The sequence below is a fragment of the Vigna radiata genome, chromosome 10 (assembly GCF_000741045.1).
Source record: "Vigna radiata var. radiata cultivar VC1973A chromosome 10, Vradiata_ver6, whole genome shotgun sequence".
Lineage (NCBI taxonomy): Eukaryota > Viridiplantae > Streptophyta > Magnoliopsida > Fabales > Fabaceae > Vigna > Vigna radiata.
Genome location: NC_028360.1, coordinates 14,733,631 through 14,758,295, shown reverse-complemented (window position 1 = coordinate 14,758,295; position 24,665 = coordinate 14,733,631). Strand labels below are relative to the sequence as shown.

The following is a 24,665-nucleotide window of genomic DNA, read 5'->3' as shown; positions in this document are numbered from 1 at the left end:
CAAATCAGTTACTTCTTGAACGATAATTTAGATATAGAGGAATCTCGACATGGCAGATTTTGTAATTCTGTAATCTTGTAAGATTCATGGTCAAATGCCAAAACTACTGAATATCATTACAAACTTTACTCATGGGCTAACTCTATAATATGCAGTTTGAACTGATATGTGCAGTTGCGCATCTACCAGCCACATGACCTAAATATGGAGCCTATAGAAGTTGTTCTCATGAGTCCAAAAACATAAGCTATAATGCTATACACTACAATTATCCTTAAGTCAGAACCTTGAAAATCATTATCCTCTGCATATGTAACTACCTCATGGCTTCATATGGTTTATATACAAGCTCATTCCACCTTCAGGTAAAATCAGGAGAGAAAAAAATTCCCCATTTAGCTTCTATAATATATTCATTATGCAACTTGTATTGCTTCTGCTGCATCAACTTTTGGTTCACAACAATCAAAATTTTCCTCACTGGCCTCCCCGTTGTCAACATCATCACCATTGACATTATCATCATCCTCAGTGTCATCATCACTACAAGAGTTATTATCCTTGTGTTCATTTATGGTCTGAAGTGTCTTCACAGCCTTGTCAGCTTCATCATCACAGCCACCACCAGAGTTATCCTTGTCCTCATGAATGGCATAGAGTGGCTCCCTCAGAGTTATTCCCTTCATATTTTCCAGATCAACATGGATTTCCAAACCAGACGATTCCGGTTCAACCTTCTTAGCAAGTTCAACTTTGGGAATTGATGATGATTTACTTTCTAAAGCAGAGCAATCAGACATGGATCCATCAACCACTGCAGAATTAGCTGACATCCCGATGCTGGACCTGACATTTGAAGTTAAATAAGTGCAAATGTCAGGCTTTCCTCGTATATCAATCCATCTGTTATTGATCCAATCTCGGGAAATCCGAATGTTCTTCTGCTCCACCTTTAGGAACCTCTCTTCACCTAATGAGAAAGTCATAATTAGTCAGACATAACCCGAACAAAACATGATTCACAAACTCACGGAGTCCATGGGCCAGTGAACTACATCACAATAATTAAAGAAAAAAAAATGTATCCTACCAGGGGTATAAACTTGCAGGATTCCATCTCCGCTGACATTAACTGCAGTTATGACCCCTTCCCACCATCCATCACACCACCAGGCATCCACTGCTGCTCCAATCTCAAAAGTGCGATCTGAATTGTATTCAGGAGGGCATGGCCGGACTGTTAAGCGGCCTGAACATCGCATACCCAATTTATCAGGAGCTGCCACTCTAGATGCAGGGACCCATTCCTAAAAGTGTTAACAACAGTCTGAGAACCATACTCTTCACCAGCTTCATGGATCAATAGAAATTTTTTATATGATTGGACTTCTATGTCCAAAAATTACTACAATCAGGTTCAGCAATGCTGAGATAAGATAGATAGAAAGAATAAAGAAAAGAAAACACAAGCCATTGCATACCTCTAGTTTCTGTGCTCCGTCTATATCAAGCAAATCATCATACTGGACCTTCAGCAGCCTCGGAGACATGCTCAAGATTTTACATCTAAACCAGCATCCTCTAATGCCACTATCTTGACAAAGAACCTCTATCTTAGCACCGACCTGAAAAGAAAGTTTAGGCTTTGGTCCAATAACCTTAATACCTACTGTTTTTCTTGATAGTTTTAATTTTAAACTAGGATATTTCAGTCCACATTTTGTCATTTCATTGGTAGGAACAGAGACTTGCAGACCAGAAAAACCCTTCTCAAATATGTGATCCTTAGAACTTCTAATCCTCTTATTGCTGGACCTTAAAGGATCATCTTGAGTGAAGTTCTCATCATCATCTGTGTGTGACTTTTCAAACTTTGCCTTTCTCTTGGAGAGAATAGGACTATTTAAACAAGAAAGAACAGGCTGGCTACTATACCCACGCAACTTTGTAAGTGTGAAGGGCTTAAGCCTATTGTTTTTAAACTGCCTAAAGCACGTATGGATCTCGGATAAAGATGTATGAGGAACAGCAGCCAGGTATTTCTCATAATGCTTAGGAGTCAAAACAGTCGCAGGACCATTAACACACTCAGCACTGATCACCTGAACATGAGGTGTGATGAAAACCTCTCCCTCTTGCAGAATCAGCTGTGGAATCACCTGCTTAACTTCCTGACCATGATGAAACCAACGCACCTTCACCTTTTTTTGTCTCTTCTTGTCTTCATACATATCTTCCAAGTAACCAAGATAGTGGTTTTCTTCTTCAGCCATAATACACACAAATGAATGAACCTAAAATTTAGAAAAAATAGCTTTAGAATCATAAAAATTAGACAATTCCAAAAACAGAAAAAGTATACGCTACCAAGAAAGTGGGTGATCAGCACCCAAGCACTTGGGTAACCCACCCTCATAGGCTATCTATTAAGGAGAACCAAAACACTTGAATACTCCATCAAAAATCCCATATTACCTGATGCGATATCTGAGAATCATGAAAATTAAACTCCTTCCAAAAACAGAAAAAGTATATGGTACCAAGAAAGTGGGTGATAAGCACTTGGGATGCCACCGTCAAATGCTATCTGTCAAGGAGAACCTAAACACTTAAATACTCCATCAAACATCCAATTTTACTCGATGTGATCTTAAACACCCTATAATACCGAAGTCCCTATCACAGCACTGCCCCTAGGAGCCAAAGTCTTCACTTTCACAATACATTACTTGATGGCACTTCACTCAACTCCTTGTTAGTCTAAAACCTCCACAAGTTCCCTTTCCAAGACACTGACAGTAAACTTGGTTACTGTTTGATAAGCACTCAAAGTCCTAGGAACCCATCCTCAAAAGCTAGCTACTCGGGGAGTACGAGAGAACCAAACACTTAAATGTCCCACCGAATATCACATACTATTTGATGTGAGACTTGGGCACCTCATAAATACCAAGTCCCTATTAGCGAGGAAAAAAATTGAGATATAATGAAAAATAAAATAATTTTCTCACATTTATGGTTGTTCCATTCCTGCAAAACCCTGAGTAGTGCTTCAGCTGTTTAGCACAAAACCAAGTACTGCCTGACCATTCAATATCCGAAGTTTGGAATTTTAGTTTCCTAGAAATCTGCAGTACAAGAAACAAATACACGGTTAATTAAAACCATGGAGATAGACGGGAAAATATAGAGATATGAATTTAATTAGTTGTCATTTCCTTACCATTTTATCAGGTAAAATCTTATTACTGACATTAATTCCAGGCACTAAAATTTTGAGAGATTCATCAATTTGTGCTAATTCATCCAATTGAACACCTGTGACAGAAAGAATATTGTTGCTTAAAATGTCTTCTTTCCATAACTACAGAAAAACAGCTAAAAGACCTAGTGGGTCAAATTGTAGAAAAATCAGGACAAGACAAACAACAAAAATTTCCACTAAATTTGGGAAAGGAGATTCATCTCGAAAAACCAGTAATCAGTTTAGCAACAAAAGGGCATAAAGCATTTTATCTGGACTAAGGGATCACATAACCACATTAAGAGTATTCAGATTGCTATTTAAGGCTTGCTAAACAGACAATCACACTTTCCAGTGATGAAAATAGAGAAGTAAGGTTTTTGTCTCATCGATGAAAGTTAAGTTGAAGGGAATAGTTAGAAAAACCCATCCTAAGATTGTGGCATCCAACTCAACTGAGTTGTATGTTAGTTCATTTTTGGTTCCTTTTCGCAAATTGTTCAAACTATTGGTCTTCGGAGTATTTATACCTACCTAAAATACTACATAAAGACATTCATCTTACTTTATAGAAACAACAAAAATAGTGAATTAGCTAGCGATACATCAAGTATAAAGAATTAAACCATACTTTTCTTCAATAGAAGGTTCTTGCCTTTTTTGGACCTCATAATAATAGTATTCTAAACAAATATGAAATAGCATGGGATAGCATGAAGTGTAAAGTTCATTAGCATGAATAGAAATTATTTATCCATGGAAAAGATGTTCTTACAACTGATTCAAGAAAAGATTGAAATCAACAAACTACCCAACTCAAAGCCATAATTGTCTTCATGGTAACACAAGACCAAAGAAAATTTACCAATTGGTCAATGGATACCTTATCAAATCTCTCTTGCCATGAAAAAATAACTACAGGCCAGGCTTACTTCCAAATTAAAAGAGAAATAATATAGGGTGTGAGACGTAGATTTTTAAGTACCAGATTTAGTAGTTTATTCTTGTCAATGTGGGACTCACATTGCTACCCATTATAAGAACCAACATTCTCAGTGATTTTCACTAACAATACTTACCTGACAACAGTCCTTTTCCTTTGATAAGTTTACTCACATATCAACATTTGGTTTCACCTTAATACGGCCAAAGTTGCCCTACAACTTTGGGTTGGACCTCCTTGTTTTCATAAATTCTAGTTGGTACTATTAGAATCTTGTAGATATGGTAAAATCCTGCACACATAGTAATTGTTAATATTAGGATCAATTAGATTCATTTTATATTTATGTTACTAGAACCTAAAATAGGGTAACTAAATATTTTGTAATTATGTTTTTCCCCTATAAATTCAGTAGCATTGTAGTCTAAAAACACAGAACTTATTATATGTCTTCTTGATTTCTCTATTCTCAACACGGTTTAAAGTGCCTAACGAGAAAGGAACCCTAATTCATACTTTCCCTGTAGGACAACTTCTAATAAATGTTAAAAAAATTTAACCCATGTATTGTTTTTGGTTTTGTTTTTTTTTTCTGTTGTGTTCCACTGTCCACCTCTTAAGACTTTCAGGCGAGTGTTTTCTGGTTGACTAGTGCCACAACACAACTAGCATTGCTTTGCAATGGCTCTCTGAGCATCTTTTTTTTGCTATCCAGTAATTTCCACATTCTCCAAGCATCTTTTTGCTCTTTGGTAGTCATTCTGTCCTTTGAGCAATTTTGCTCTCAGGCAGTTGGCGTGCCCTTTGACCAATTTTGGTCTTCAAAAACCATTGCACTCTCCAAGCAATTATTCCTCTACAACAGTCCTTTTGCTCCGAGTTTTATTTGCTCTCTTGCAATCGCAGCATCCTCTTACCACTAATGTGACTCTATAATTGAGTTGCCCTTATTTGGCAACCACTAGCTGCCTCACTCACTTCCAACTGCCACCATGTGCCACAAGCTAATTGGCACATCATCTTCACACACACCAAATTGATGTGTGAAGCTTTGTCATTATATACTTTGTCAGCTCCAAAAACCACCTAGCTTTGTAACAAGCTTGACTTATACATAAGTTTCAACTTGAGAGGCAGTGCTAAAGATATGATTTTAAAGGACAACGCATATTGAAGTTAATTGTAACTTTGTTAGAGAAAAAGTTATATCTGGGAAAATTCTGATGATCACCTAGCATATATATTCACCAAGGGGTCCTTGGATTAATTACATATGTGAAAAGCTTGGTACATATGACCTATATGCTCCAACTTGAAGAGAGTGTTAGAATCCTATAGATATAGTCAATGATGATAACAAAATATTATATAATTCCCTTGTGGTCATAAACACTCATATTTTATCATATGCCTTCTTGGTTTCTCTCTTCTCAATAGGTTACTTTCATTGAAAGTCGGGCTAAGGTAAGGGTTACTTATAGGCTATATTAAAGTGCAAACTGAATATTGATAGGACACTAATATTGTCGAATAGAAAAACCTGCCATTTAGTAGTGTCAATAGAGTGAAAGTTGTTATGGATTTAAAGAGGGTGGCAATGTTAGGCATTCTACATTGAGTAGCATAAATTACTTGATGTAATACTTTAAAATCCTGAGACTCTTCCACCCAATAACCTAGTTTTTCTAGTTGGACCCCTCGTTAAAGAGCACTTGGCGAGAGCCTAACCCAAAACACTAACCTATTATTAGGTGGAAGAGCCTCAAATACCACATTAAGTAGTTTATACTACTCAATATGGAAAGTCAAACAAAGGTCACCACTCTTTGAATCGAGTCATGTTTACACCTAAATGTCACTGGTGGAGCGGTTCAAATCACAATATTCTGCAACATTTGCTAATGCAATGTCAAATATGGTACTAGAGATAGTTTTCCCCTTGACAAAGTGCCATTTCAAGCTCATATATAGAGGGCAACATTGGAAGATCAAGCAATTTGAAGTTGATCCTTTTAAGGTTTTCCTTAGCCTCTTATACATCAGAACCCTCTACTGCACTTGTCTGCAAGTTTATAGCACCACACACTATTCCTTTCTGCCATGCAGCACTTTCTAGCCAATTTTTTGGCATTGAGACTTTTTCTCACTGGTTTGCAAATATTCATCTTTCCTCGTTAATTTTAGGCATTTTCGTCATTGTTGAAACCTGTCCTCCTCCATTTCAATCTTATTTCTACTTCTTTCTTGTAGAGATCTCATATCGACTAGATATATGATCAAATTATATACTATGTAAATGGGTACAAAGCTCACTTTCCAAATTGATTATGTAGGATTGAGTTAGACCTAAACTCACTAACTAAGGTGGTACCAAAATATATCCTAACATGTCACGCTTAAGATTTTCAGTACTCAACGTGAAAGGATGTGTGAGAGATCCACATTGACTGGAGATATAATTGAATTATTATAGTGCATAGGTGCATTCAAACCTCATTTTGCAACTATTTTGTGAGATTAGGCTTAAGCCCTCTTTCAAGACTTTCTACTCAATTCTATCTTCAGTCTCTTTAAAAATGTTTAGGGTTTAGGTTTAAAAATATTGAAGCAACAATGACTTATTAACTTTAGGAGATTTTTCTTTATTTTTCAACATATATACTACTGCAGTTACATGTTGATGCCTGTTGTTTAGGTTCGAAATAGTGGTCATCCTGTTGTCCCTGAAGCTTTTTTGGGGTTCACCACACCATGCTACTAGTTGGGATTGACTACTGAGGTATTATACAAGTCAACCAAGAATAAGTAGACCACAAGACTTGTATTAAGTTGTCATGTAATATATATATATATATATATATATATATATATATATATATATATATATATATATATATATAGTGTATATGAGTGGTTTGTCAACCCTAGAACCCTAATTCTTTTATTATTATTAGCTATATTATCGTCAGTCTATCAGAACTAAAAAGGCTGGTGCTTTTTTCTGCCTTGCTTCATAATGGAAGCAAGCAATTCAAGCCATAAGGCCAGATTAAGTCTCTAAACGACGTTTTTCTAACCATAAGTGCAACTATAAAGAAATATCATAATGTATTAATACAATATCTGATAACTCATGTTTTCAAGAAAGGAAAGAAAACTATTTTTCGATTGTTGCCGTATTAATTACATAAGCAAAATGACAGGTCACTAACCAGAATAACAAACCAATCACTGCTACTCTCACATTTATTCACTGAACATGGAAAACATCAATGACAAATGCTAACATGGCGATAAGTAGTCATCCTTAATAACTTACTAGGAAAAGTAACATATAAATTCCATTAAATTTGCACTTAAGCAATATAATTAAAATATTTGATGCCGTAATGGCACTATTTAGAATAAACCAATTTACTCAATTTGAACCAACCACAAAAAATCTTTGATTTCCAAAATAAATTCACCTATTATTGTAAATCTTCAATAAGTTCAAAGACCCACAAATAAGGTGCATGTAAATAACTTTTATGTAAGTGGTCATGCAGGGAAGAATAACAGGAGTTGACAAAATTCCTTGAAAAGATAAACTCACGGGAAGTGCATTTCCGTTATTAATCAGAACAAGTCTAAATACTTTCTATAAAAAATACAGGACAAGCAGTTACGGCTGAAAAAGTAATGAAAATCGAGTCTCATTAGGTGCCAATAAAAATCTTCGTGTCAAAATTCCGTGAGCCAAAACCATGCATACAGTAACTTCCAGCACATGCATCAGCAATTAATATTTCACAGAAACAAAATAACTCAAAACAATAAAAATTCTGATTGCGTGCTGAAAACCTAACTACTGCCTGTGAAGTGGGCAATTCCACCAGAACAAACCAGTGAGTCAGTTGACGACATAACCTATATAACTCAGCACAGACTTGACCAAATTCCTTTAGTAGATAAACTCATAGGAAGTATAGTTGTGCAGTCAATCAGCACAAGCCTTGTAGCTTTCCAGCATTAATATGAGACACTAGTCATTCTATAACCAACAACTAAAAACAACCAAGCTATTTCTTGATTAATCAGAAATATTTTTGTCGCTTTCTAATGTCGGTGATACAAGACACCAATTTATGACTGACTATAACCATCAAAAACCAAGCCATTATACAATTAATTAGTACAATATAGCATCCCGGTGTCAATACAAGACTCCGGTCGGTTTATAACTGAACTATAAAAAACAACAGAGCTATTACTTGATTAATCAAAACGTGTTTTCTGGTGTTGGTATTAGACACCCCTTTATGACCTAGTACAACTGACAACACCCAAGCCACCATGAAATTAATCAGCACGGGTCTTGTAGCTTTCAGGTGTTAGTGCATGACAACAGATTACTACCAACAACCAGGCCTGCCGTTAGGCTGGGAAGGTTTCAAACTGAAGTACCAGTTGATATTGCAGGAAATTATGAACAAATGCAGCCCCAATTGCAGTCCTGGTGATCCCAAAATCCTTATTGTTGTAGCTGAAATAACAAACCACCGTGACAAACCATTTTTTTTCAAAACATTAAGGGGATAACAAAACATACAACCTTTCTGGTAAAATTCCAGGGCAAAAGACTATGCAAACAGTAGTAAGTAACATTCAGCATATGCATCCACAATGAACATTCCATAATACCATACAAATCACCCATAGAACACTATAAAGAGTCAAACTACCTGCATGGTGTGACCTATTCCTGGAGACCAAACAAGTAAGCCAGTCAACAACCTCACGCCGTGCCCTCCACTTGCAGGCATTGATTGGCTGTGTGGATCCATAGGCCTGCAAGAAATGGTCAGGGACAACATACATCATGTGCCTCACACTCCTCTCGGTCCCCACAACGGCCAGCACCGAATTTCCTGACGCATCCTTCAGATAGAAGTGAATCACTCGGTTCCCACGCTCCTGGCATATCACCTGCTCCTCCCAGGCCACAAAAACACTCCCACCACCTACCTCCCCACCAGACATTCTCAAACCTACCACAGGTAGTTCCTCCACCAACACAAATTGTACAAGGAAAAACCCTAACACAAACCACCACCCCCTAACTCAAACCATCCCACAGCACCCAAACCTGAAAAAATACAGCAATTCAAAAAAAAAAAAAAAAAACTAAACGGCAAAGCAATAGGGATCAAGTTCTGGAGAGAGTGAAACATCACCGTCAGAATTGAAGAGAGAGAAAACTAAGTGAGAGGAGTCCTGGAAGTGAAGTCAAACAATGCCCAGCAAAAAGAGGGAAGGGCGAGAAAAAAACACAAATGTTAGAGCGCATTCAAGGGAGTGTGCAATAACTAGGAGTGTGAGGAAGTTTGTGTTTAGGTGTGTCTGTGACGAAGGTTTTGGTGGGTGGGGCCAGGTGGATTCAATGGAGGGATGAGTGAGACCACCCAGATAACAAACAAAACAAAAACAAAACCAAAACCAAGAAAAGAAAAAAAAAAAACTTTAAACTCTTGGGGAGGGATTAGAGTACATGGTTGGGTCCTTTTTAGTGGGAGAAAAAATGGGTAATGGAGCAGAGAAAGGGAGAGACAGGGTTGAAGCTGCTCTGCTATTGCTGCTGCTACCAAGTGACCTTTCTCTTCTCTTCTTCTGTTTCTGTGCCATGTGGTGTGAATCAGTGGGTTGAGGAGAAGAGAAAGGAGAAAGAGAAGAACTGGAAGGGTATTATGGGAATTGTGGTAGTTTTTCCTGGAGGGATATTCGGGTGCTGCGACTACATTGTACTCACTGACACGTGGCTCTCTATTTGACTACCTTTTCTCCCATCATGCCCATGCTGTTGCTTGTAGTTGTGACCTATCCATACGACCGTTACTATAATTAATTTGGTTGTGTTTTTTCATGGTCAGGTTTTCCATCTTAATTTTCTTTTTCTGTGTCTTTGTGATATTCTTAGGAAGGTGACTCCTCATAGTGCACACAGGCTTGTAACCACTTCCTTTAAGATTGTCTACAAAATAGGTTTACACTTGTAGAATGTCCCAACTTAAAAGTCAAAAATTAAGAAAATAATTATATATAAATATGGAAATATTGTTTTTTGTGATAAAAAAGTAGAAATCTATTGACTTTGGAATGATCATATTGAAAGATAACAACTCTCCTTAGATAAAATATTATTGATTGGTAAAATTTATGATCAGATCCATGGTTACATAAAAATGTATTTGAAAGGTTTAATATTATAGATAGCAACACATTATTTATTACTATCATTAGTGAGAGCTTATTGGAAATTAATTATAACTTTTGTTACCCCGATTGATATTTTGTATGACTTTGTAATTTTATATATTTTAATCTGTAGTTTATGTTTTGTTTATATTTTGTTTTTAAATTAGAGTTGTATGATTGATTATTCAGTTACTTTATTTTTTTTTCTCAAAATTTCTTAAATAGGTGAAGATAATATTGTTAAAATCAGTTTTGGAATTTAAAATTTTATTTTTAAAATGCAATTCAAAGAATTTATAGTTAAACAACTGTTTAATGTGAGATTATTAAATGTATTAAAGTAGCATTAGAATAATATGCATTAATTTTGTTTGAGATTTATAATGAGAAATTCATGTTTCATTATTTAAGATTTTTTTATATGATTAGCATGTAAGGTGATGGTGTAGGTTCCTCAGTTAATTAACACATAATAAACAAAAATAATACAAATACTTTAAAAGAAAAATAATATTTTTACGTGTGAAAATGTTCAAAATATTATAATAAAGTCTCAACATTTTAAATGAAATTTACACAGCTATATGTCATTTATTGCACAGATTTAGCATATTTAAGCATAACTTATATTTATCTTTATCTTTAGCAACTGAATTCAAACTTCAAAATTGTAAAAATAGATTTCTCTTTAACAACTGTTTTCACCTACAAATTATAATTAACTACTATTTTAACTAAAATATATTCATAAATATAGATATGTTATAACTTGCTTTTAATTAAAAAAAAAATCTATAAGCCTTTTACTTTGTATTTATTTAAAGTCAAACTTGAAGATTACATTACTAGAAACATTATATTATAAAGATTAAGTTCTTTTTGTAAACCATTATGGCATTTCTAATAAAATATATTTATAATAGTTATTTATAAATAAAGATAAAATTCTTTGAAATTAAAGAAATTTATTAACAACTATCTAAAAATTTAAGTAACCATAAATATATGACTTATATTAAAACAGTGACTCAATTTGCATCCAACTATTAAAAGCAAATGCATTAGATACGTTTAAGTTTATCAATCTTTTGCTAGTCTTCTTCGTTATTATTTTGATTTTAAAATACATACACATTTTTTATAATTTTAAAATTTTTTAAATAAAAATAATATCAATATTTATTGTGTTACAATTTTATTTAAAAATTAGTAGAAAGGTACGTGTAATTACATCTTTGTCCACCTTTTTATGATTATATAAAAACATTTCATAGGAATTAAAAAATTGAGTATCTAAAGGAAAATATGAAGAATAAAATTACAGAAAAAAAATATAATTAAAAATTAAAATTTTTAAAATTAAATTAAATTATTTTTAAGTGTAGAAAATTTATATTTATCTTTCTTAAAGTATTTTTTTAGAACATGCAACTCACTACAAACATAATTGTTTTTAGTTAGAGTTATGTTTAGTGTTGATGGGTTTTAACCCTTTACTAATGTTATTTTTGTAGAAAGAATTCGCGTAGTAATAAATTACCTTGGATTTTTTACCAATTTCTATAATAGTGTATGTTTTAATTTTAAATTGTAAATAAATAAACATTTGTGTTATTTTTTATTTATATTTATTCTTTTAACAAAATAGTATGTAAATATAATATTAAGTTAATAAATATAATTACATCTTTTACTCTGTATTAATTATACCATGTTAATTTTTCCTATAATATAATGTTTGTATTATTATAAGATATTTAGTGATTGTAACACCTATTTAATAGTTAAAATTACTAAACTTTTATAACTGATAAATAATTATAATTATATATAATATGAATATGTACTTGTGAAATCATGTACTTATTAATATATGATGTTCTGTTGAGTGATCATACATAAAGTTAATCTTTATTATAGTGATAATAACCTTAAAATTGTCCTTATAAAGTTAATCTTTATTATAGTGATAAGAACCTTAAAATCGTCCTTATAACATGTGTCGATGTTTTAATGTAATCAATTTTTTTATAGGTATATTAGGTAATTTGTAGGAAAGTGTCGTATCTATAGAGATTTGGTAGAATAGACAGTGTTTGAATTGATTTGACTTTGATAAAATAATATTTGGATTGTGTAAGACATGTGGAAAATAGAATGATACATAAAAATTTATTTATTATAATAAAAATGTGTTAAAAACAGTTATGAGTAAAAGGTTGGTTTCAATATAAAAATATATGTTGAAGCTAGATTTCACCATTTTGTCATTCTCTTGTAGTGATCCAATCATTATTTATAAAGATACAATTATTCATGTACTGGAAGTTCTTTAAATGTAACTTTAGGTTCATTCTTGACACTTAAGAATCTAATATCATCAAACTTTAGTATGATTTCTCAATAACTGCTTGAATGAATCACTTGCATTAAGATCATGATTCTATAACCAGTTAGAGTCTTAGATATATTCATAGCATCCAAAAGTAGGAGAAAAATTAGTTGGATGGCAAATTGGAACCAGTTTCCACTCAATCTTAAACTAGTGAAATAAAATGAGTAATTAGTTCATCCAACAATAAATAAATTAATTCATAATCACCTAATAAAAGCATACTTTGATAAATATAACACTATTGGTATAATAGAGTTTTTAAAAGGTTACATCTTGTAACCTTAGCTTCAACACAAAAGAGACTTAACTTCTCACAACAGATACAAACTTTGTAATGATTTTGATAGTCATGTTTATTCTTTCTCTCTAAAGGTATACAATAAGTACAAATAAAAATGTCTAAAAAGCTCTCTAAAAGCGTCTATCATAATCTCTCAAAAAGTTTGTCTAAAATAAGGATATAATTCTGTTTATAAACTATCTGGGTGAGTGCTCAATAGTGCATTTATGGCTCAACCACAAATGTTTCATTCCTATGTGAGTTTTCTTTTATAATCCGATGCTTGGTTCCTAAGATAACTTTTTTTAGAAAGAGTTTTCATGGCTTGACGTCGTATTTAGTGTCTAAGGTTTCCTCTTCCAAAGGGTTTGTTCTTTGTGACTCAATCTCAATTCTGCCGCTTAGCTGCAAATCATAGTTTCCACATAATTGCATGCATTTCATCTTTTTTTTTTTTGTGTTTTTCCACTTTGACTCTTTCATAATGCTAGAAAATGCAAAATAAACTGGATTTTGGTAAATTTAACAGAATTTTAACATAATCAAATCAATATAAGTGTTAAATTCATCTCAAAATTAACTCAATTTAGATACTTATCAACAAGACCTATTGTCACTCTCACCATCTAACCATACTCCTTTACATGAGTATAAATAGTTAGTAGAGTTCATGATAACTTCACAAAATGGAACAATCCTCGTTTCAAGGCACACCCTAGTGAAACACACACTCAATGAGATTTCTTCCCTGAAAATGCACTACAACTCATCCATTCATACCTTTTGTTTCACTTTACAAACCAAATACAATATTAAGATCAAACTTGGTATCATAAAATCAGAAAAAACAATCAGTTAAAGATACATAACAAATGACACCTAATGATAAGTGCTCATTTTATATATAATTCACATGCATTTTAACCTTTATTTTTGTTGATTTTATTGCATAATTTAGATCTTTCTAGTGATAATTAAAGAATTTAGCAAAAGAATGAGAATATGAACATGTGAGGTAAGATTAATGTATTTTTGATGAATTTATACAAAATTAGAAGAGCATAAAGCATCGGAATCACAACTTGAGCACTCAAAGGTAATTTCCATAAGATTCAAAATGAGTCACGTGAGCAAAATTTCACCATGAAGCAACCTTAAACACCAAGTTTTGGAGCTTAACTATGGAGAAACCCATCATTGAAAAAAGTTTGGTGATTGAACAATAAGAATAGAATTTAAGTTACAGGGAAACCTTCCATGAAATGAAAGGTCATAAGATTGTCCACCATATTTGAAGTTGTCACCAACTCCCACTTTTTAATAAATTAAGGGATAAACCCCTTCTTTTACAATCGAGAATTCCATATCCAAATTCTTAGTCTTTCTCTAAACTTTCTCCTTACTTGTAATATTTTCTTAGAATTTAGAGAATACATGAGGAATGAATAACAACTCCTAGGATTAAATATTAGGATTGTCATGAATTACCAAAATTCTCAATGTTGGAATTGGATGCAGTTCTTTAAAATTACGCATTAGTATTGTTTTACTGTTTTATTAAAGTATTCTTTCACATGTTAGTGACTCAATGTGATGAACTAATCAATTATCCATTATATATATAACTTGAGCTAAGCGATAGCTAGCTCACCTTATAGATTCAATTGAATAATTTAAAATTATTGTTCTCGAACTGAGATTTCATCACCTATTAGTATTAGAAGTGCATCGAGTGTTAGTGCTCCAAGGAATTGACACCCAACGACAAAACCTCTAGAATACCTCTGGATGAATTTTAAAGACGAATGCTCAACAATATAAAGTGATGTTTATGATACAAAATCAATAAACTCATTAACTTTGGTTTTGTCTAACAAAATACAAGCTCACCCAACAATAACCAAATTATGTCTCACGCAATCATGCAACACCTAAAATTGTTCCAAACCTTAAAATTTGAGTTAATTTTTTTTTTTTAATTAAAACAGAAAAAAGTGTCAAGTACATTAATATATCCTCCAATAAAAACTAAAAGGTAATTTGAGTATGTTTACGTTAAAATAATATAACTATGATAGTTTAAATGATAAATATTAAAAAAATTTATTTAAATAAATTCATCTATAAATATTTATAAAATAATAAAAAAAAACAAGAAATCTTCTTCTGTAAACTAAAAGAATTATAATAATTAATATAAAAAAGTTTTATAAACAAGTTTCCGTATAAATTAGTTTTAAGTTTTGAAAAGAGGTTTTTGAAAAAAATGGAAGAGAAAAAAGAAAGAAGAAAATGGTGGGTTCCACAGGATTAATAAGAAGAAGGAAGAGAAAGATAAGAAAGAAAGAAGATAAGGTTTGGTGAATTGTAGGTTGCAATAGTATGGTTGCTGTCAACAACACCTTCATTTTCATCCACAAAATCTTAGTGGATATGTCACAATTTTAATGGGACACTATCACAGGCACAAGAACATGAAAAACCTTCAAAATCACTTCCTATGATCTTCAACATCAAATGCATCTTCAAAAAAATTCCTTCACTTCTTTAAGGCTCAGTTATGGAAGATCAAATGATATGAACAGTTTTGAGTTGGTTAACAATTATAACCTCTTTTCTGCTATTCTCAACTACAGTTGTTCTTTACTGTACTAGTTTTGGAACATGTTTGTTAATTATTATCTTATTTTTTCACCCTTAGTATGAAATGTGAAACTGTTGGAAACTTCTTTGTTGTTATCTTTATTAGTTCATAGAATGAAATGTTAGTTGTACATAAATGGATACATCATACAGTGAAGTTCAGAATTTCAGAAAGAGATAAGAAAAAAGAAGACAAAATTGAAAATGAATAATGCCATAGAAGTAAAAGAATAAATTAAATTATAAAATCATTGTACAGAATTGCTAATAATGTAAATTCTTCCCTGCTTTGAAAGTGATATTTTGAATAAGATTGAGGAAAGATACCGATGTAAAAATAATCTGGATAATATACACTTGTGTGAGTGAATAATATGATTTTTATTTCTAATAGGTAGAATAGTTTATGATATAATATTATTACATATTTTACAAAAGAAAACATATGTATACAACTTCTTACGGAAAAATATTAATACATGACTTATTTTTTGAAAATGGAAGGACGCTAGTATAGAAATAAAATTTTGGATTGCGAAAAGCAGATGAGCATAGTAAATTAGGTCCATCTAGGCCTATAATTATACCATAACCTCAAAATACACCGCTGTTATTTCCTGCACCTAATTCTCGTTTTTTCAAACATTTCTATTTTTGCAGGAATTTCTTAATTAGGTTTTTTATTATCAAATTTCTCAATTAGATTACTGAATATGATAAATTATATCAATTTAAACTTTACCGTTAATTTGGATGGACAACGTTAAAAAATATTGTGTTTGATAGGATAACATTATCAAATTTTACTGACGTGGTATGTTGACCAAATTATTAATTCCGCATGAGAGGTTTGTAATTTTTAAATGAAAGAAATTTGGGGGCGCGTGATGCTCATTCACCTGCCAAGGACTTCAATTGCGAAGAGCATGACACCTTCAACAAATATTTGGATGGGAACGACAGTGAGTGTGAAATCAACGACGATGTCCGTATGGGAGAAAGTGACAATATTTGCTTTTGGCTTTGCTTCAAAATGATCTGTCATGGGAAGATGAAGAGCTTGTGTCTTTAATTTCCAAAAAGGGAGAGATCCATTCATGTTCTTTTACAAAATAGAGTAAGCAAAACATATCATTTTCACAACTTCCTGTCATGGATTCGCTTTCTTTATGCACATCAAACCAAAACAGAGCAAGGGCTATCAAGCAGTTCCCAACCAACGCACCCAAGGAAAAAATTAGAAGGAAAATCGGAATTGACTCATTTACTCACCAGAACGGTTTTGCTGCCACGATTTACCCTTTCTGCTATCCACTTCACCATTGTCACTGTTAACAGAAAGCTCATCATCATCGACATTCTCCAAAACTTGCGTTCTATCATATTCACACACTTCGTCCAACAATTGCGTCTCACCATCACCCAACGTCTGAGTTTCACTAGCGAGGTTCATCACTTCGTTTTCCAAAATGTCGTCATCGCCATCAAATACCTGACTTTCCTCGGCAAGTACCACTACCTCGATATCCAAAATTTCATCTTCGTCGAAAGGCACAGTATCTTCGAAGTATAGCCACTCCTTGTCATCGCACTCATTGTCCTTCACCCCTGAGATTTCGCCAAAACAAACAAAAATGTTATATTTGATGCAAAATTAGGGGTTTTAGTCACATGATAGATATAAAAGAAATTGAATTAAATAAAAGAAACAGCGACCATCAACGTCGAATGGTTGAGTGTCTAAGTAATGAAAATTTGCGTGGACTTCATCATCACTGAAAATCCAACCAACCCGACCTCCCCTTCCGGGAAACTCGTCACCATGCTCCTCCAGACAATCGAACACGCCACCGGCAACTTCGGCTCTATGAACCTCACACGCGACCCTTGATCCCATCTCAATCCGCTCCCCCGCCCCTTACTCCCCTTCAAACGTCACTGTTTTGTCCCTCGTCAAAACCCTATCAGAAGAGGATGCCCAAGGATGAAGAAGATAATACTTTAATCCAATTTTTATAATTAAATTTCATATAATACATTTTTTATAATTAAATTTCATACAATACTTTATGTCACCTTAGTAAAATTTGATAATGTTACCCTTGCCACGCATAACATTTTTTAACGTCGTCCATCCAAATTAATGACAATGTCTAAATTGATGCAATTTTTCATCTAATTGATAGATTTTACAATACGAAGACCTAATTGAGAAATTTCTATAGAAATAAAGATGTTTGAAATAATTAAACCTAAAATCTTTAATCTTATTACTCCTTAATTAAATAATACTAAAAATCCTAATTATGTTTCTTCTTTTTTTCTTTCATTAGTTTTTTGACCTGTATGTTCGTAAGTTTTTTTTTTTTTAAGTATACACTTTTTTTTATTAAAGATGAGAAAACAAATCACTTCGTTGATCATATTAGTTTTGTTCAATTTATTTATTTTAATTAGTTCAAACAATCTTACTATTATGTTAGATCCACCATCTTATTAGTTTGACTATGAAGCCAATTTGACGATCTTGGTTAGTCAATCCATCCAGTGTATCCCGGACACTCAGGCCAAATTAATTAGTCAATCCATTTTGACTATTTACATAACCTTTCCATCTCGTCCATCTTGGCCAACTTGACCACCCATCTAGCTTAGGCAACCCGACTACCCATTAGCATGGCCATCAAACCAACCCGGCCATCTTGGTCATCCAGTCTATCCAATTCATCCCAAACACCTATTACAAGATCGACTAACTGGTCCATTCCAACTATCCATCTAGTCTGTCTATTCCCTCCATCATAACCAACCTAGACAACCTAGCCATTACGTTGGATCAGTTATCCCGTCAGCCTGACCATTAAAACAACTCGACCATCTTGACCAACCAATCCATCCTTTCTATCTTGGATACCCAAGCCAATTGGTCAGCCGACCATTTTGTCCATTCACAACCCGTCCATTCTATCCATCCCGACCAACCTAGTCAGTCTGGCCTGCTTAACCCACCCGCCCATCACACCAAATTGGTCATCATGTCAACTCATCTGCATGACCATCAAGCTAGCTCGATCAACCAATCCATCCAATCTATTCTTTCTTCCCAAGCTAGGTCAATCGATCAATCCATCTAGTCCATTCCGTTAGCCCGTTCATCTCGACCATTCCGACTAGTTTGGCTAGTTCGACCAACTCGACATCACATCAGCTTGTCAGCAAGACCATCAAGCCAAACTCATTAACCAATTCATTCAATTTAATATCAGGCTCTACAAGAAAAGGATTGTTGTTGAACTAAAATGAGAGGAAAACTGTTAAATCAATGAACTTTGTGTTAAATTAATAGGTATTTAAGAACATATAATTGAAGTGTCACATAATTGAAGTAACACATTCCATAATGAATTATGAATTGTTAAATTAGTACATATGTAAATAATAAAAGAAGTCATAGTTTGTAACATTATTAATCAAGTATAACACGTATTTTGAAGTTTTTTCTAAGATTTTGTTTTTATATATATATATATATATATATATATATATATATATATATATATATATATATGTATTTATTTATTTATTTTATTTTATTTTATTTTATTTTATGAGTGCACCTCTCCATCTCGAAATCACCGTCACCTTCACATCTCCACTTTCACCTCCCTCGTTTCAAAATCACCATTTTACTTTTCTTTTCTTCCATACCATTTTCCTTTTTATTTTTTTTTCTTTCACATAAACCAGACACATTTCTCCTTCTTCAAATCATGGTTGTCATCACATCTTCCTACCCATTTATGCATCTTATTAACACTTTTTAATCTATCTCTTTCTTCATGTTGTGTGACATTTTTGCGATCAGATTCAGTGATACCTTCATTTTGTTTATCATTAAAACTTTTATAATTACAGAAATGTTAAAATGGAAGTACATGCATTATGAATTCACTATCCTAATGACATTTTCAAAACACCCATTCCGACTTTTTTTTAAATGACTGTTTCAAAATATATTTTCGATTTCAAAATGTATTTTCGTATTAGAAAATGTCTTTCAATACATTTCACCAAAATATATTTTTTCATACTTTTCGGATTGACTATTCCGAAAGACATTTTTTAGATTTGAAAATATTTTCCAGAAAACCTAATCCGGAAATTATAAAAAATAAAAAAAAAATGTATGAATTTTTATTATAATTTCAATAAGGGATACTTTGGGGTTTACAGCTTTTATGGGGTGGTAGAAGAAATAAGTGGTGCAGGAAGACAGACCCAAATACACATATCTCAGTTGTTTGTTGTCCTTGACTGTCTTTGTCAAGAAAAGGAATTTTTGTTCTTAATAATATGTATATTATATTTATTATCTTTTCATTGGTCAAATAAATATGATACAAATTTTTTTATATGACCTTTTGTATATTTAAATTGCTTATTCATGTTGTGGATGAAAATGGATCATTTATTTTTATATAGCCATAATTGTAATAAAATATTCGAGAAGAACTATAAAAGATTTATCAGACTTAGTAGTTAAGTTCAATCAAATTCATTAAAACTCTTATTTTTAGGGTCTATAATGTGAGTTTAATTGTGAATAGTTTTTATTTGTGTTTCTTTATTGTAAAATAATATTTTCGAGAATTGTTCATGGGAATTTAACTCATTATTATAAAACAATTTGTTTTTAAAGATTGAAATCAGTTAAGAAAATGTGAGTCATATTGAAAAATTTTATATAACCAAAAAGATTATTGATGATAAATAAAAAATTAATTAGTTTAAAAGAGAATATTATGTTAAGATAAACTTTACACTTTGGTGTTATATATATATATATATATATATATATATATATATATATATATATTCTTTAATACTGAATAATAATAAAGAAATCATAATTCCATTTCATTATTTATGTTATTTTATAATTAACATTAAGGTTATCAATAGAAGTATTTAGTTTATAGTTTAATTTCAATTCTTATAATTTTAATCAAATTGATTTGATAACAAAATAAGTTTGATCCAATTGGAGTGATACAAATCATTGAAAAAAAAATAACAATTAACATTTATAGATCAATCAATAATTGAGAAAAAAAAGAGGCAAATTTGACATTGATTTATTTTTTTGAAGATTATTATATAAATTGACATGCGATTCTTTTACCAGTGAAATTTGATATTTATAAGACATAAAATTAATATTTTCTCCTTATATGACTTTTATCGTCTTATGTTTTTATTTTAAATCATGACTATCTAGTGTACTAATTTATTTTCAGGTCTTAGATTTTTCTTTTTGAATTTGAAACTATCGGTAAAACCGAAGAAGAAGGAAAACAAATAATTACAACCATAAATTAAACATTTAATCGTCCTTCATTCTTATAATTTTTTTTACACTATTCTTTTATTTTATATGTTATATTGAATTATTTTACGATTTTTTAAATTTTATTTTATCAATAAATAAAAATAAAATACTATGAAAATGCATGACTTATCTGTATTTATATATTAAACGGATTCTCCTTTTTTATGTTCAAATTTTTTTTTTCAATTTTTTTTTCAAATATTTTTTTAATTAAAATAATTTTTTATAAGTTATACTTTTTATTTTATTTTTTTTCAGTTTGATTATTTTTTTAGATTTAACCATTTTTTAATTATAAAATTACCTACACAATAAATAAAAAAAAATTTACAATAAAATTATAAAATTGATTTATATTTAATTTTATAATTATAATGATAATAAATAATAATAATTTTATTAATTTTTATTATATGAAGTTTTCAGTAGTAACTTTATAAAGAAAATGTCAGAAGTTAAACATTTAGTTTATAATATATGCGTAATTAGTATCATCATTTCATATTTTGACCAAATATTCTTTTAATAATTTTTAATACTATATTTATCTTTTTACTTTGATATTTACATGAATATATATTTATACTTTGTATGGTTGATCATATAGTTTTACCTTATTAAAAATATATGAATTACGGAAAAAATAGATTTTATTTAAAAATAAAACTCACACCATACACAATATTTTCGTAATAAGAAAACTATTAACATTATTAGACACAAAACATTTGCTAGCATTAGGCAAATATGAATCAAAAGGCAAAAATATAATTAAATAATGGAAAGTTTTTAAATTCTTAATATCTGAATTACTATAATTAACGACAACCATCATCCATAAAGCAATCATTGATAACAGCACATAATATACGTAGCAATTAGAAAAATATATGAAGAACCACCCAAGACAACTTGACCTATTACGATACTCCAAGCATCCCCACCCACGTAGATAACTCTCAGGGCAAGCAACAACCCAACTTCAAACATAGCATGAAATCTACGAATACTAAATTCATAGACATGTCGTAAGGGATTTTTAATTTCCTTAATTAAAGCCAATAATACGCACTTTTTTGTCTTACACAGGTCACAGTGTGCACCTTCTTCTGTATATATTGTTTCTGTCATGCAGTATCTGTTTCTCAGAGGAACGCAAGTTTATAAAATGGCTCTTAGATGGCTTCTGTACACAGTTTGCCATCTTGTGGGGTACCCTACAAAGGAAGAGGAGTGCAAGGAGAATGAAGGGTACCCTAATGGAGAGGTGAAGAGGGTGAAGGGGTTTGAAATGCCACTTCACTATCCGCGCTACACCAGAGAGGAGTATGAGAGCATGGAGGAGTGGAAGGTGGAGTTGCTTCTGAAGCAATATGGATTAAGTTTGAAGGGTAGTGTTGAAGAGAAAAGAGTTTTTGCAATGGGAGCATTCTTGTGGCCATGATCATCATCATCAAATGTCATTTTTTCTCTGGAAAAATCTGTGGTAGATGCTGGTGATGTACTTGACCGTGGTATATGATGATGAGGCACGTGAATATATAATAAAATGATAATGCTGTCGTAATATATGTGTCGTTGTCTATTTACCCTTGTATTTGTCGCTGTGTTAATGTATGGTTCATGTGGTCTTGTTTTTTGGTTGAGGTGGTTGATGCTGATACGTGTCGGTAACGTGGCAGTTCTGTTTCCACGTATACCCAATAATAACACTTGAGATTAATGAGTTCTTTTTTAGTGGCAGTTTCTTAGTAATCAAATATGAAAGAAATGTATCAATGGAGTGATCCTACATGACGTTTTCAGCTTAAGAAATTTTTATTGCAAATAACTGTTCCTCTCTAATAAAAACACGTATTTTCAAGTTTTTTTTTTAAATATAAATAAATAAAGCAAAAAAAAATGATTTTTCAAAAAAGAATATTGAAAAGATTAGTATGTATTTTTTAAATGACATTGTAAGTACTTTAGAGTCCACAGAAAGTGTTTTATTTTTTTATAAGAAAATTATATTACAAATATGCTGAAGTTTGAGTTCTTTTAAAAATGTTTACGTTTAATATTTTAACGTTTCGCATAGAATTATTTTTGAAAAGAATGATGGTAAAATTACTGGGTATGTTTGTGTGTGATTTTTAAGGTACTCGTTATCACGAAGCAGATATAACTGTGACACACCTTAAATTCTAATACCGAAATATTTGGTAGAAGAAAAAAAATTCCAAAAATATTAAAATTAAAATTATATCTTTCATATATTGGTTTTTGATAAAATTAGTATTTTTAATTAAATCCTTTTTTAAAAATTATTTTAAATATTCAAAAGTTTTATAACTTTTAATTGTATTTTGTCCATTTAATTAAGTTGATGTAAGTTTTATCTTTACTTCCTTGTATTACGTACTTATTTTGTTTAACATAAAAATAATATTGTAACTAATATGAAAGTGTATCGTGTCAAACACTTCCTACAATATAAAAAAAATTGATCATTTGAACACTTATTTTATTATACATCAAAGTATCATTTGATTGGGTCGAGTAGTAGAATACTATAAGCACCAGAACTGAACTAGTGAAGAAAAACAATGCTCACAATCCTCAGAAAGACAAGTTAAACATTGTATTAACATTGCAATGACATATTGCTTTATATTTATAATATGGTTTCCATTGATGAACTTGTAACGAAAGAGTTACTTGGGCTTATTCGAAGTGGTCGTAATAGGATGGACTCGCGAATGGTTTTTTCTCTCTGGTTGCGTTAGAGGAAGAAGAATCGCGACTAGGGTAGATGTCTAATTTGATTCGTGTGGTTTGTGTGAGATGAGGATATTGTCAGCACCGACAACCTTGGTCTAAAGCAAATGAACATGCATGGAAAATGGAAAAGAAGAAATCTTAAAGAAAATCTTTTGAAAACCTTCTGTGTGTTTATAAATTAAATAGGAAAATAAGAAACTACTTTTTTAGGATTTTGTACGGATATGGACAAATTTGACCTACTAATTACGGATCTAGGCAAATTCGAAAAAAATTACAGAAATGGGGAAGTCGTGTCACCCCCAGACGACTTCCAAAGGAGAGGTCGTGCCACTCAAAAACGACTTCTGGACATGGTAATCGATTACTTTGAGCTATAATCGATTACCAAAGACTTAAAAAACAATTTTTAATGGTTTAAAAATTAAAAATAGAAAAAGTGAAGTCGTGTGGGGGTTGCACGACTTCATCTATTGAAGTCGTGCCACCCCACACGACTTCACCTTTCCTATTTTTAATTTTTTTTATTTCATTCTTAAATAAAAAAAAACTATGTTTTTAATGTAAAAAATATTATACAAATTAATTTAAACAACAAAAAATTAGTATAAAATTTAAAATAAACCTAAAACCTTAATAATGAATTTCTTTAATTTTTTCCACAATTATTTCTATTTTATCATATTTTTTATTTAATTTAAATTAGTTTTAATTAAAAAAAATTGCAACAGAATAAGTTTATTAAGAAAAAATTTATACAATAATTTTACAACT

At 31.6% G+C, this 24,665-nt stretch overlaps 3 protein-coding genes across 4 annotated transcripts; 1 reads left to right on the top strand and 2 right to left on the bottom strand.

The window, feature by feature from the left end:
- Positions 1–26: 26 nt before the first annotated feature.
- On the bottom strand, positions 27–9,963 carry LOC106775860. 2 transcript variants are annotated; one of them, XM_022786550.1, is made up of 8 exons: positions 9,404–9,958; positions 8,912–9,315; positions 3,224–3,318; positions 3,012–3,128; positions 2,103–2,294; positions 1,482–1,625; positions 1,091–1,307; positions 27–970 (listed from the first exon to the last, which is right to left on the bottom strand). In XM_022786550.1, the coding sequence occupies exons 2-8, from the start codon at positions 9,207–9,209 to the stop codon at positions 417–419; spliced, it is 1,617 nt and encodes a 538-aa protein (XP_022642271.1). In that variant the 5' UTR covers positions 9,210–9,315; positions 9,404–9,958; the 3' UTR covers positions 27–416. The 2 variants fall into 2 exon arrangements, with proteins under 2 accessions (XP_022642271.1, XP_014518570.1); XM_014663084.2 differs by having other exon boundaries at positions 1,482–2,294; positions 9,404–9,963.
- A 6,583-nt stretch (positions 9,964–16,546) lies between these two features.
- On the bottom strand, positions 16,547–17,741 carry LOC106774883. The gene is made up of 3 exons (XM_022787021.1): positions 17,456–17,741; positions 17,012–17,347; positions 16,547–16,777 (listed from the first exon to the last, which is right to left on the bottom strand). Exons 1-3 carry the CDS (start codon positions 17,634–17,636, stop codon positions 16,635–16,637), a joined length of 660 nt encoding a protein of 219 aa, XP_022642742.1. The 5' UTR covers positions 17,637–17,741; the 3' UTR covers positions 16,547–16,634.
- A 4,509-nt stretch (positions 17,742–22,250) lies between these two features.
- On the top strand, positions 22,251–22,865 carry LOC106775586. The gene has a single exon (XM_014662733.2). The coding sequence runs from the start codon at positions 22,258–22,260 to the stop codon at positions 22,570–22,572; it is 315 nt and encodes a 104-aa protein (XP_014518219.2). The 5' UTR covers positions 22,251–22,257; the 3' UTR covers positions 22,573–22,865.
- The last annotated feature ends 1,800 nt before the right edge of the window (positions 22,866–24,665 follow it).

Coding starts and splice junctions, on each gene's coding strand:
- LOC106775860 (XM_014663084.2), bottom strand. CDS start 9,209: ATGTCTGGTGGGGAGGTAGGTGGTGGGAGTGTTTTTGTGGCCTGGGAG. Junction 3,319..8,911: donor GAATAGGTCACACCATGCAG/GTAGTTTGACTC, acceptor TTTCTGTCACAG/GTGTTCAATTGGATGAATTA. Junction 2,295..3,011: donor GGAATGGAACAACCATAAAT/GTGAGAAAATTA, acceptor TCTAAATTTTAG/GTTCATTCATTTGTGTGTAT.
- LOC106774883 (XM_022787021.1), bottom strand. CDS start 17,636: ATGGGATCAAGGGTCGCGTGTGAGGTTCATAGAGCCGAAGTTGCCGGT. Junction 17,348..17,455: donor TCAACCATTCGACGTTGATG/GTCGCTGTTTCT, acceptor GCGAAATCTCAG/GGGTGAAGGACAATGAGTGC. Junction 16,778..17,011: donor GTGGCAGCAAAACCGTTCTG/GTGAGTAAATGA, acceptor TTCCCATGACAG/ATCATTTTGAAGCAAAGCCA.
- LOC106775586 (XM_014662733.2), top strand. CDS start 22,258: ATGCAGTATCTGTTTCTCAGAGGAACGCAAGTTTATAAAATGGCTCTT.